The 14341-nt window shown below is 40.9% G+C and overlaps 1 protein-coding gene across 1 annotated transcript in view; it reads right to left on the bottom strand.

Moving 5' to 3' along the window:
• Window positions 1-11711, bottom strand: part of TTBK1 (tau tubulin kinase 1) — a gene marked incomplete at both ends in the record, with an annotated part of 77411 nt that extends 65700 nt beyond the window's left edge. The window contains 3 exons of the mRNA XM_079532886.1: window positions 3536-3683; window positions 11369-11527; window positions 11661-11711. Coding sequence (XP_079389012.1) covers window positions 3536-3683; window positions 11369-11527; window positions 11661-11711 — 358 coding nt within the window. The remainder of the gene's footprint in view (window positions 1-3535; window positions 3684-11368; window positions 11528-11660) is intronic.
• Window positions 11712-14341: the final 2630 nt, after the last annotated feature.

Genomic DNA, 14341 nt, shown 5'->3' with positions numbered 1-14341 from the left:
AAGGGACTGGCTGAAGTTAGACCAAAGCAAAGTTCTCAGACCACACTCTGTTTATGTCTAAAAGTCCTGAAGTCATATACAGTGAAGATGCATAGGCTCTCAGCAACTGCTGTAACTTACTGATCTGCTCATATTATACTGCTCACTAATGTAGACACAGACAACCCCATAGAAGCCCTTGCTCTCTGGACAAGCAACTTTGAGTTCACTTCGCCATACAGACCTTATTTCTATTCCTCTTTAACACATATGATCTAAAGCCTTACCTACACAGCCAAACACTTTCAGATGTATCTAGATCAACAACCTTCTGTACTGATGCAAGCTCTATCTGCACGAAGTACTTTGACAATACAGTTCAGACTTGGTTTCAAAATACTTGATTGCAAAGTAGACAAAACACTAACTAAGGATAAAGCCATTTGCAAGTGGTACAACTGTATATAACTATATCACTTGAAAATAATTTAATAGTGATTAAAGTAATAAAAGAAGGGCTTGGCACTAGAATAGTACTCTTCTGATAGAGAAGCTGTATCTGTGCAGAAATTCCCTTTGCAGATGTGCCAAACAGTTCCTGAAACAGCTCCTGAATTTCACAGGCAAGATTTTCACCACTAACGGGATAATTCCCTATTAACTGTCTTAAGAAAAATATCTTTTTGTATTTTTTTTAAACTATTACTTTATTATCTCTACACTTACAAATTACATGCTGTTTTCTTATTGCTTTACACCACAAAAGTCTATTACTGTAAAAAACTTCCTTTGCTGATGTGGCTCCTAACTCTCCATAACGCTAACTAGCTCAGAACTGCACGGCAGCTTTCTTCAAGAGAAGTTTTTTGATGCTGTGGATAAGCTTAGTCCTGCTTATTCCTTCAACTATGGAAGGGACAGATCAGCCAGAGATAATTAAGCCCAACAAAAACGACAAATGATTCCTGCACCCAGGTCTGGTGCAGATTAACAGCAAAGAACTTTACCTACAGCAGACAGAGTGTAAACACACTGCGAATCCAAGTAACAAGAAGTCCAGTGTTTTAGTTCTGTGGCCACTGATTCTGCTATTAGCTATGACTGCTGGAATATCATCCTGCAGTGAGGATTCAGATAGTTCCTTAATCACGTTTCATCCACAGTCTAAAAGGGTACTGTTGCTGGTACCTCCCAGACAGTATGGAGACTGGGAAAGAGAGGGTGATCCAGGATCCTTGCAAGTAACAACAAAAGCCAGAAAGGATTTTATCTTTGGCAAAGACATTGCACCTACACAAATAAAAAGTCTTACGCAGCCAGAAAAATTGAATCAACTGGGATCAGAACAGAACGACTCTACAGGGCTTTCCCCTTGCTTTTCATCTGGAAAAGCACAAACTGACAAACATCTACGGTAGTATCACCATCTTACTCTCTTCCACCAATTGTTTGCCCAAAGTCAGTGCCTCCTTTTCTGAAAGACTTCACACCTCTCCTCAACAGCTCACTATGAAAACATACACAATGCAGGATTCCCAAATCTCTCAACCTTATTTCTTATTTTAACTTTATAATTTATTTCAGTAAAGCATTTGGGGATTAACCTTGAACCAAAAAAAGCTATATTCTTCACAGAGCAGTTCGATTTGTGCAAACATGGCTGAAGTAATTTGTCATTCTTAAATGCCAGACAGCTGATGCATAGTCACTTGTGCTGCTTCTGGTTTTTTTGTGCCTTAATACTTGCTAATTGGTTTGCCAGTGAACTTTCCTAGTTTTCTGTTCCCACCCCTAAATTACCAAGATCACGCTGCATACAATTCTGGCTGCTTTTCAAGCACTTGCTATTTTCAACAACAAATGCTGATGGAAAAGTAAATGTGTTAGTCAGTTCCCTGAACATTTTATGATGTTAGCTCTGATTTGGTATTTTCAGGTCATGCTTTTTAAGCATTCCCTGCTCTGGATATAGTATACATTGACATTAGCCAGCATAATAGCATCGTTTCTCATTATTCCAATAACAAGCCGTTCTACACGGTCACACCACTCACTCACTTGAGAGCAGTTCCAAGCATACAACTAAATGCAAAAATCTAAATCTCTGCTTTGCAGGTTCTCATTACACTGCTTTCAGAACTCAGCCACCTGCTCTGCTGCTCTCCAAGAGCCTCTGCACATCCAGACCTTTCACATATCACCAGCAATAATCTCTTAATGATCTGGGTTGATTTCTTCTTTACTTTCATCCCCTTTCCCAAGCATAGAAGTATCTATTATAATAAAGCATATTCCAAAAAGGCTTTTATCAGTCCTCATCCTGTAAAAGCTCAACTATGCAAAACTAATGCAAATCACTACAGAGACAGTGTGACACAGACATTAACCCATAGTTGATAAGACCTGTAAAAGTTACCCCTGTACAAAATCTCCAGAGTTGATTGGATTAGAGGGTGAAAAGGTACAAGCACTGACATAGGGCCACAATACCTCTGAAGCACGAGACTTAGTGATACTAAGTACACAGCTCACTGTCTCACGAGAAGACATTTCTCTGGCTCAAGAGCAAATCCTGCCAAAGAAAACATCCTTTCATAAAAACTGTATCTGCCAGTAGCTGCCTTTGGCCTCACCAAGAAATCAGTACAACTGCACTTTTGCAGACAGGAGTTCTCAGCTTCTCAAGGGCAGGCTTGAAAATTGTTTCCATCCTCCCCCAGCTCTCAATTTCTAGTAGAAGAGCCCTTGCTATATCCTCAACCAAGAGCAACTGCTGCACTTTTTGCACTTATCTACTACTGAACCACTTTACATGGAGACTCCTTCACGCTCAGTGTTTTAGACACAACCACCATTCCAGTCCTTCAGGAGCAACCATCTAACTTTACTTCTTAGTCAGACATCACTTGCTTTAATAAGTATCACCTAATCAGTAATATCTAATCAATACCACTAAAGAAAACAGACTAGTGTATCAATAACTCAATTTTAGTCTCCCCATTATTATTTTAACTTAGTGAACAAAAGCAGCTCCTATAGTTGGAACCCATTTGAATAGGACGCTTTGCAGAATGCAGTAATTTTCTGAGTTAAATTTTTTAACATAACATTGCAGGTTTGTATGGTACAAGGCAGAGGATATAGCTACTACTGACTAGTTTTCAGGTTACCCAAGAAAGGCATTGGTCACACTCTGGTAGTAAAGGAGGAATAGCTTACCTCTTTCTGAGGATAAGTGCTCATTAGAAAACAACCAAAGGAGGCAATCTCCAAGTAGAGATGCTTCCTTTTTGGCTGCCAGCCCTCAAATGAGGTTAGGGTGGGGTGAACCCAGGGTTCACTCCTTCCATTCACACAGGTGAACTGCTCACACCTGTGCTCCCAGGGCTGGCCAAACTCCCTCAACAGATGCTCAATCATTGGTTCAGGCCATGACCTAATGGTTATATAAACTAGATGAAGAGAAACTTATGAAAAACATTCGCATGTCTGGATTATAATAGTTAACGTGCACAGTGACCTCTATCTTTGAGTTCAAAGAGCTTTCTTGCCTTACCTTGCAGCTTCTTCAGCACAGCTACTTCCATCTTGAGAACTTGCTTGGGCTGCTGAGCTGATTCCACCTTCAAGGCCACATTCTCCCGGGTAAGCAGATCCATTGCCTCATAAATCTCCCCAAAGCCTCCACCACCGATCTTCTTCAACTAGAAAAGTACAAGGAGATTCGGTACAATGCACAAGAGAGATGGCAACAAATTGTCTCCCACAGAGCCAGGCACTAGCTTCTTTAATGCACAGGCAGGAACAAATTCAGCTCCCAGTCTGTGCTGTGCCTGAATCCCTTCAGTGCACAGTTAGGCAGAAGTCCAGCTGCCCACTTGACTGTGCTATGTATAAATTCTTTGCTGCACAACAAAAAACAAGCTCTGCAAGTGATGACACGTGATACATACAAAAGCAAATGGTAACGCCTATTATGCCAATAATGTTCTTGCCAAAAATCAAAGGAAAGACCCTTTAAGGAGATAGCAGAATGATTATGTAGAGTGTGAAAGATAAAAACTGTCATTCATCTTCTGCACACTGATCTCTGCAGTAAAACACAACTACAGTGGCTGGAATTAATGTTTGCAAGTAATAAACAAAATTAAGCTTGAACCTCATTCGCAAGATTTTAAATACAGAACTAAATATTACAGGAAGTTTTCATATGTTTGACCTGCTCTGCTAGTGAGGCTACTTCACTGTCATGTTTCTGAGAACTGACAACTGCACTAACTCAAAGCAGTCCTGCACAAGCCACAGGAACTTCTCCATTCTGATTCTCAATCTCTAGTTATTATTATTTTTTAAACTACATCAAATGAAGCTTTTTGTATCTCTAAGCAAAACTAAGCACTGCATCACAATACTACCATCTCCCTACCTGGAAGCTAAAACAAACTGAAAGCTAAAGATGCCCAGGTTTCAGCACATCTGATCTGCACCCACTTTATGTAAGTTATTTGCTTGTTCTAGAGCAATCATCCACTCAGAGCACAAACTGAGCTTTTCCTGGAAAGTGATTCCTTGATTTTCCTTCTGCTGAGACTTGAAAGCATATAGATATACATATGTATGTAAGACAGACTCCTGAAGTGTTGCAAATGTCAGTGTCTTTGCCAGGACAATTCCTTTACTTTTTAAAAAAATTCCGTTTCTCTTAGACGTTTAAAGCACGCTGTGTTGCACAGGAACAACTTCAGGTTTACAGCATAGCTAGACCAGAGCTCCTTTGATCCATTTAGCACTTATTCTCTGAACCTAACCGCAGCCCATTTCTTCAGCATTCCGCATGCACTGTGTTTGCAGCTGCTCTGGAAGCCCTGAGGACTGCTCATTTCCAAAAGCAACAGTCACATCTGAAGAGAAAAGGCAGCTTAAATCAGCCAGACACTCAAACATGTATCTTACACAATGTTTGATGAGGTTTAAATGATGTTTTTGGATGTTTTCTGCATCACATAGCCTGTCCTGTGCATCTGTCCAGTTTGATAAGTAAAAGTTCCAGACTCTCAAGGGCAAGATTTTCTTCACAAGGTGACCAAAAACATTTACTTTCCTGTCCCACAGGTCAAGAAAAACACTTCTACATGGTAGCTGGTACAAGAGACTGTAGTACTTTTAGGATTAACACCCTAAGTATTATCTCTGAAGTTATTTCTGGATAACCTTTTGAGAGTTGCTATCCGGAGCCATTCTTCTTTTCCCTTGTTATTTTTCCTCACAACATTCTGCTGAGCTACACAGGCATATTCAAACAATAAACATCCCAATAACTAGGTCAGCACATATTCATAAATTATTATAGTGCAGCTCTACTTCTACTTGGAAATTCATACAAAGTGAGCTGGCTATTTAAAACCTTTCAATCAAATCAATGCTACATTCAGCACAGTAACACATCAGGTAATATCTGAGTATTCAGTACATGGGATCTTCTGTTCCTTGGCATATTAATGACAAAGAAGATGAAGAAAGGAATAGCAAAAGCTGAAGGTGGCAAAAAGTTTATTTGGGACCTGGGAGGACCTTGAAGGAAGATGGGAGAAGTCTCAGTGAGAAAATGCACATCATCATAAACAAAAGTCGTCGGTAACAAATATAACATAGCAGGATTGAACAGGAGACACAGGCTACCCAAATGTCTTGCCTGGTTGCAAATTCAATAAATTGATCTTACAAAAAATACCTCTGAGCCAGCACACGAAGATCCTTTTCCATTCACTGGCCCCAGCATGGACAGTCCCCAATAAAGTTGTCAAAATGCGAAGCTATTACAGTGTGAATGGAACAGCACAGTTACACAATTAGGATAGCAACACTGTAAGCATCTGTAGGAAGGTCTTGTGTACAATATACATCACTGAGCACTTTGCTGTTAGAAGCTCCTTAAGAGGTAGAAGTGGTTCACTTCAGGACTAAGAGAATAACTGCGAGCCTGGGAAACTAAGGATGGACAAACTAGACAGCCTAGGACTGCTACCTCAGAAGAAACAAAAGAAAGTGTGTATCAGAAAAGCAGATTCAGGAGGAAAGGCTCAGGTATTAAGACTGCTCACCTGGAAAAACAACTGAATTAGAAGATGCATGTAAGTCTATAGAGCAACAAATGCAAGATGATGTGAGATTAAGACAAGTTTCTTCTGAATCAGAAAGCTGATTTTATACATACATTCTAGTCACTCCTTTATGGAAATTATCCTCTAGCATACTTTTCCCAGCACACCAGATGGTCCTGCTCATCACTACCAGTACTGCCAACCTCCTTGGTCTTTCAGCAACATCCAGAGGCAATCAGCAGCCATTTCCTTTTCTTTGTTAGTGAGCAAGTTGTTATACTGCAACTGAAGGCCTTAGCTGAGGTCAAGAGCTTTCATGCAGGCATCTCCTTGTTGCTTGGATACTCTATGGAAGTTCACTGTCCTAAGGTGAATTCTACACAGCTTTCTGCTGGACACAAATGAGAGGACATGGTATGCTGGACACATACCATTCAAGAAAATAAATAGGGAAACTGTTAAATACAAAATCAAGAAAGAGAAGGGAACGTCTAATGAAAATCACGTAATAGGTAATCACGAATCACCCAACCCATGCCTTACTTCCCAGGTGTATGGGAACTGCTGAGTCACGGCCTGAACCTCTGATTGATCACCTGAGGCGAGCCATGAGTCAGCCAGAGGAGCACGGGTGAAGGCAATTCACCTGTGCTGCCGGAAGGGGTGGAGCCTGGTTCCACCCCTCCTAGACCTATTTAAGAGCTGGCTACCAGAGGGGAAGGATCTCTTCTGGAGATCCCCTCTCTTGGTGTCTTCTGGTGAGCTCAGCCAAAGGGTAAGCTCTTCCGCTTATTTTCTTTGTGATTATTGTCTACCTTGCTTGATTCTCTCAATTATATTGTGATTATAATATCTTGATATCTGTTGATTAAACAACTATATTGCGATTATAGCATCTTGATTATACACCAGGGAATAGTTTAATCTCATCCTTCTTCTACCTTTCATCAGACCAACTACTCTTTAGGCTGAGGTAAGAAGCAGGATTATTTCTACCGAAATGTAAGAGCATGCATGGAAGCTATGTATCCATGTTTGAGGAGCTGAGTGAACGATTCACCTACCAAATACAGGTATCTATTTTGACTCATACATAGACAGCTAAAGCTAAGTCAGCTGCATTTCAGACATGCTTACAGTCCTTTCAGTATGCCACCAGTGACCACATCACCATTTAGAACACTGCAGCACTTCTTCCATTTTCTAGTCTTCATGACACATCAAGCCCTTTGGTAAACTGTTACCAAAAAGCCATTCTGCTTGGTGTAGCAAGCTCTGACGAGGGGGTTCAAGGAATTCCCCAGACTGGGCTTCTCTCAGGACAACCAACACAAAATTTCTACATCCCAATTGAGCAAGCCAATACCTAGAGCCCCTCTGGACATGTCAGCAGTTATACAAAACACAGACTATTCCCTTTGAAGTCTCCTTTATATATCCTTAACATTTTGGATTTATCCAGAAAGATACTTACAACAAAATCCTTCAGAACCTAGGGGGGGAAAAAAAAAAAAAGCCTTCCCACTAAGCAGAAAAAGTACTCTGGCAGGAAAAAAGTACAGGTCCACTGGGAAAATGGAAAACTGCACTGTTTCACAGAGGGACAGGCCAGAATAACAAGGCAATCCTCCAACTCCACCCCACCCCCCAGAAAGCAAAAATAGCCTTTAATTACAAATTTGATCTTTTATTTAGCAAGTGAATAAGACATCACTGTTCTAATCAAAGTCTGCCTTCCAAGGATATTATATACAGATAAGACCTTCCCAGGAAAAGAGATGTTCAGTCCCAGTGTCAGTGGCAAGGTCAGGAAGCAGAACACGAGCTCTTAAGACAGAGCGAAATACCAAACTGAAGGCCAGCGAACTCAGCCAGGGACAAGGCTGTCATCCATATGCTTCAGATGCTGCCAAGGGCAAACAGTAACTACTGCAACTACCCGTTAGGAGTACTTCTGTGGTCAAGTCTACAACTCTTACAGCCCATCTCAACAGGCCAGCTCATCCAGAAATGGCAAGCAGGCTTCATCTGACTTAACAAGAAGTAAGAAAGAATAGACTGATATTCACCAAACTCTCAGAGTCCACTTACCTAGGAGTTGCACTGGTCTCAAGGGGTAACTAACTCAGATAAAACATGCACAAACTGAGAAGCCACCTAGACACCTAGACTTAGTTCTATATACAGGCCATGTTTTAGTTCCCATCCTTGAGTGTAGCAGCATACATCAGAAAGAGCACATTCGGATCAAGTCATCCTGTGGGGCCTCAGCGAGAGTTGCATGGTTCTAGCACCATTCAAGTTTCATCTAGTTAAAACATCTGCAGGTAAAGAATGATGACTCAAAAGACTACTTCTTCAAGTCCCTAAGTTTTGATGAAAGGCACAAGTACTCCCTGTCCATTCCTTTCTCCTAAAATAACAACAACAAATCATTGTCAGAAAGCCAAGTTTTACTCACTTGGAGCAACGGGAAAATGAACTACTGCCAAGCTAACTGCAGAGAACTAACATCTTCATTTGTCAGAATTTGTCACCAAGCATATAGGAAGAGAGGACGAAAGGAATTCAAGGAATACATTAAACTGATCTAAAATAAGAACTTGGCTCAATACTGGAAGTGTGCCAGCGCTAAGAAGCACAAGGTTCAAGCAGATGCCCAGCCAGAGATAGTCACAATGGGAGAACAAATTACACAAAAAAACCTTCTGGCATCTCGGCCCCAGTGCCACATAAATATGCCACACATCTGCTTGAGCAGGATCCACTACTCACAGCAAAGCTCTGCCTGTCCAGGTTGCATGCTATGTGTTAAATTCAGAAATGCCTATGACAAAAAAAAAAAAAAGAAGAAAAAAAAAAGCTACCAATAAACTACACTCACTTAAGGAACACCCCCCTTTTTTATGTGTAAAAAATAACATTGCTCCTATGGTACCCAATCCCTTGGGCCAACAGAGGTATATTTCTGCCAGACTACTCTGAGTCCCATGCAGCTCCCTGTTCTGACTGATCACACACCGACACCTGGCACACCAAGGGGACAGCACAAAAGACCTGCCTAATGGGCATATACTCTTGAGGGGCCCAGCAATGACCATGCAGTGAGGGCTCACAACACAACTGAGTTAACACAAAGCAAAATACCATGGGTGAATCAGGATTTCTCAGTGCTATTTCTGGCCTTAAGCAAATGATGCAATTTCTCAGACACTTCAAGCAGAGTCATGATCTCACTGCAGTATTTAAGAACAGTGTAAGCTAGCACTACAAAACACGAAGGGCAGTTACTCCACTTAGAGTTAGTTGTTGCTGGCAGTACACCTGCATGTTTCTGTATTTCCTGAGGTAGAGTAGTTGGTAGAGCTTCTAGCTGTCCCCATGCTCACACAATAATAATAAAGCCACTGAATCTTGTGCTTAGTGTCAACAGAAATTCAAAATCAGTTTGAAATGTTTCTCTAGGAGCATAACTGGATATATTTTAGGCTTCTAAAGAGTCCTGCAGCATCCATGAACAAAGTTACTTGGCTTGGACTGTGAAAGAAAAACAGACACACACACAAAAATATAATAATTTGCAGAAGACATTTTAGCACTCCCAGCCAAGAAATAGAACCTTGAGGCTTGATGAACTGTAGGAATGGCACAAGCCCAAACTAGCTAGTGTCCAGAGGAAAGGGCAAGAGTATCTGTATCAATATACTCAAAGCAACAGCTAGCATCAGAACTGCATCTAATGTCAGCTTTGCAAAGAACGTGTACCAATGGATCAAACTGTAAGGTCTGAGGAAATCTCAGTTTGTGAGATAGACCGTTGGCTAAAAGCTGCAAACAGCACTTCCTGAGAAGTCCATAAGCACAGAACAAGTTTCAGATCCCATACGTCAGTTGGCTTCCACATGCATCAGCATTCCAAAACAAATGTACGTGCCCCAGCCAAAAGCTGCAAGAGCACAGCAAGGCTTCCCTGCATTTGCTCCGGAAAGCTTTGGGAAGGGGTGGGGGGTTGTCTCTGTTTTGATATCTAATTGCAAAGAAAATAGAGATCCTCCATCTGCTCTCAGGAAGCATGGAGATTGAGGAGCAGTTTGAATTGCTTAAAAATAAATAGACTGTTAGGGGATAAGCCATGAAGGCCGTGGAGAAACCACAAGCAAAATGCTAGGATGAAGAGAGGTAGGCAATGGGGGAGTAACAGGAACAAAGCAAAGTGTAATTTCTTAAGAGCAACAAAGAGATACAGGCAGGATGTAACACTAACAAAGGATGGTATCTTATCTGCAGTGGGCTGTTGAAAATAATCTATCTTCCACATGGAGCTGAAGCCCAGTTCTGAGTTTCTTTCATCCTCTGCTATCCACAACTCACTGCAAAACTCAGGAGGCAGCTGTGCTGCATCTGGTCAGCACAGAGAAACTCCTTAGTGTTACTACTACAAATCATCTGCAGTTCAAACTAGAGAGTTTTGTGCAGTGATTTTAATGATTCAAACACTGCCAGTAATTCAAGTCAGAAATGGACACAATGGCACAGATGTGATTTTAATTAACATTTAATCTAACGTTATATTCTCCTTTCTTTGTCTGAGGTGATGATATAATGCTACTTCCACCCATTCACTCCTAGGCACCTCACTCCAGCAATAGAGAGAAAGCCTTACATGTAAAAGGAAGTACATCCTCTTACATCACCTAGTAAAACATTCCTGACACAGATACAACAGCAGTAAGGAACACAAAAAGGTGAGTTCAAATGGCAGTCGTGCCACTGATATTAAGATCTGCAGCCACACAACGTACACACAAGATGAAATGGCTGCTGAATGGCTACCCCATTCAGCTTGCACACTAGAGAGGACAGCTGACTTACAAAGACCTAGAACTCTTAATATGTGAGGATGTAATTTAAAAAGTGCTAGAATAAATTAACATCAAAGTTTACCAACAAGCTAATTATGGAATTTCTGACTTTTGAAGTAGATTACGTTATAACCTCAAGCATTTGCTTCTGAATTATCTTTTTGTAATGTAATTTATTTATAGGCACTTTTCTAGTATTCTTTGCCAGAATAACTCGAAATCCAAATTTCTTATTAAAAGATGACTCAGACAGCTGCAACAGTTCAATCCTAACTAAAAACCCCTGGCAGCTTTAGTCTTCTAAAAATACCAGATAGTCAATATTGCTCTGGTGTTTAGAATATCTTCTTTCAGCATCTTACACTACTACAGGAGGAGGTGGTCTTCTGGGGCCACCAAAGGAAGCACAAAGGCAAAGCTACTCACCACTTTCCAGCGATCTTTGACCACATAATTGGCCGGAAGGATGTCGACCTGCTCCCCTCCTCCACTCATGTTTGGTTCGTCCTTGATGACTGCTGCTAGGCACTGCATTTGCCAGCCAGAGAGTATTTTAGTAGCTCCCAATTTAAATGAGCCATTTATCTGAGGAAAAAAGGGGTGGAGGTAAAGAATGGTAGAATTAATACAGGTTATAGCAGAAGTACATGCTACATTTTCACAGGTTTTACTTACCACTAATTCAGAACCAGTCTCTTAGGAAAGAAGGCTAACTCACCATACAGATACCCGAGCTCAATCCATGCATACACTTGGCAGATGCAACCATGCTTCAGGTCAGCAGCACAAACTAAAAAGGTGATAGATACCAGCTATACCATGCAGGAGTCCAGTGCTCTTGTGCCTGACAGCCAAAAAGTCAAGGAGAATCTAATGCCAAATGCTGCAAGAGCTGTTACAGTTACCCGGCAAAAGGGTCTTGTTTTAAGAGAGCAGCTGCAACACGGGCAGTTTTTATGGTTTTCATTGGATGGCATCCAACACAAATCAGATGGGTTTGCCAGGAATTGCATTCAATAAGCCTAAAAGCATCTCAATAGGGTTGAAGGGCCTTTAGAGAGCCAGGATTAAAGATACTGTGATGAACAGCCAAGCAAAGAAGATGGGGATGGTTAGAAAGGGCTTCAGCCATCTATAAATTAGTCCTCCTCATAGCATATGCACTGCTAAAAATTATCAGATAAAGATATAGAAAAATATCTTATTGCTATGGTGTTTACATTCTACCTCATGCCTCTTTCCCTGCTTTTACAGGGATCTCCAGATAGCCTACTCCGAAATTAATTTTGTTTCATTTTTTTTAATTACAATTCTTCTATAAAATTGACTCTCAGATACACATTAGCTCTGCCCTAGAAGAAAATTAATTTGAAACAGGACAAATAGATGATCTTCTTAATGCATTTTGTCTTTTTGTCTAAGATTCTTTGCTTGCTTTAGAAGTAGGCCAGGCTGCACAGATCTTTTATTAAGCTTTCTTTGCTGTTCTACCTTTCTTCCCTAAAGATACTCCATATTTCCCTTCCTAAAAGCGAGAGCTACTGCAGCACTCTGACTGCAAAGTTAAATAAGTTCAACACCATAAATACTGAACGAGAATGAAAGATCACCACACTTCTTCAGGCCAAAAAAAAAATGAAGAAAGTCCCCATTAAATTATGAGCTCAAGTAGAGAAAATTCCCCAGCAATGAAAGGACCAAGAAGGAAGGACAGGAAGCGACCAGCAACGCAGTGTGCACAAGGAAGAGGCAGACAGAAATGTGTCACAAATCTCAAGACACAGAGGATGATCAAACATGAAAATATACGCAACACCTCAAAAGAAGATGCTGTTCTAGAAATAGAACATAACTGTGGAAGAACCAAGCAGCGGAATATAATGCAGTAAGTGGGCTTTTGTGAAGTGTTCATGCAATCCAACATCTGATACGAGTGCAATCAAAATGATGAAAGAGAAATAGGAAGGAAACTGGATTATAAAGAAATTTCAGAAGAAAAGACGCTGTGAAATACTTAGAATTCCCATAGAGTCCTGCGTCTGTATGGGGCAGCAGCTCTTTCAGCCTCCAGCTATTGATGGCAGTAAGAAACTGGAAAAGTCTCCACTGAAAAAAATACACACTGTGTTTGGCAGCAGAACTTTTTTTTCTTACTCCTAATGAGCAATTCTAATGCCATTCCCAAGCCAGAACAGTGGAAGTGATCCAACCCATGACCACTATGAGCTCTGCATGTGCTAGGAGGCAAGAGCACAGTACCTCACTGCAGGCTGTACAGGACAGAGAATCTCCCTAAAATCCTTCCTGGGGCTGGCTGTTCTTTATTACTTACATAACAGACATTTAATTACATGTAATTTAAAAAGTCAAAAGTCTGTCCTAAACCCTTAATGTTACAAGAATACAAAAATGCATTAACATAGTTGTACAGAGATGCAGGTACACAAAAGTCTCTCGGCATCCCTCAATGAGGGCAAGCACAGCACAGTGCAGCTCTGGCATGTAGGCAGTACAGAGTCAGCTGGAGCACCACAATTTGGGGTTGGCAGTAGCAACGAAGACAGACAGAAAGGAATTTGGGAGTTTTACCCAGTTATGCATTATTTTTCACTTGTTGGAAGCAATATTCCTAAAAACATGGGGCATGATGCATGCACTGATGCCACATGCACATGAGAAGTTTTTCGTCTAGTAAGCAGTGGCAGGAAGTAATGTGAAAGAAAAATTTTAGAAGAGAGACAGTATCCATAGCTAGGCAAGACAGAACTGCTTGCTGTGGTACTGAATATACCATTTTTCTTTATCAATGTTATACTAACTGCACAAAAAAAACCCACAACAGTGTGTTTGTCATTCAAGGAGTCCCAGAAAGCTTTACTGGCTTTGAAATAGAATAAAATCCTCCTGAGGAACTACCATGAGTAGCAGCCATTTGGTGATAAAGAATTACATAGCAAAGTTTATATACGCTTTGGTACAGCCACAGTGGTGCAGCCAAACAAAAAAGACAATTTAATTATAGCTTGAGACAAATTTCAAACTGTTTTAGATGGCAGAAGCAGCACAAAACGGCGATAACGTAACAAAAATCTGATCCTGAGGCAGCATTAACACTGCAGAAACAAGCTTAGGCATATTGACTGAGGGTTTATCAGAGTAACATGAAGCACTGCCTACAGCCATAACAAAAAATACAACACACGTTGATCAAGATCTCCAGAAGTGTCCCAGAAAGGGCCAAAGAAGGGGCAGAAGTTATGTTTTCTATGCAAAGATAAGTGTATATGTGGTATGCAGTATTCCATCCCCCAAAAAATCAAATACAGTGTAAATATTGCTTGTCCAGCATCTAAGCCTGTTGCCAGCCCCCTGCTAGGCATGAATTTGCTGGTGTAGCTA

Source organism: Tetrao urogallus (genome assembly GCF_951394365.1).
Source record: "Tetrao urogallus genome assembly, chromosome: 2".
Lineage (NCBI taxonomy): Eukaryota > Metazoa > Chordata > Aves > Galliformes > Phasianidae > Tetrao > Tetrao urogallus.
The sequence above is the reverse complement of the archived record's forward strand: the minus strand, read 5'-3'. Positions and strand labels throughout refer to the sequence as shown.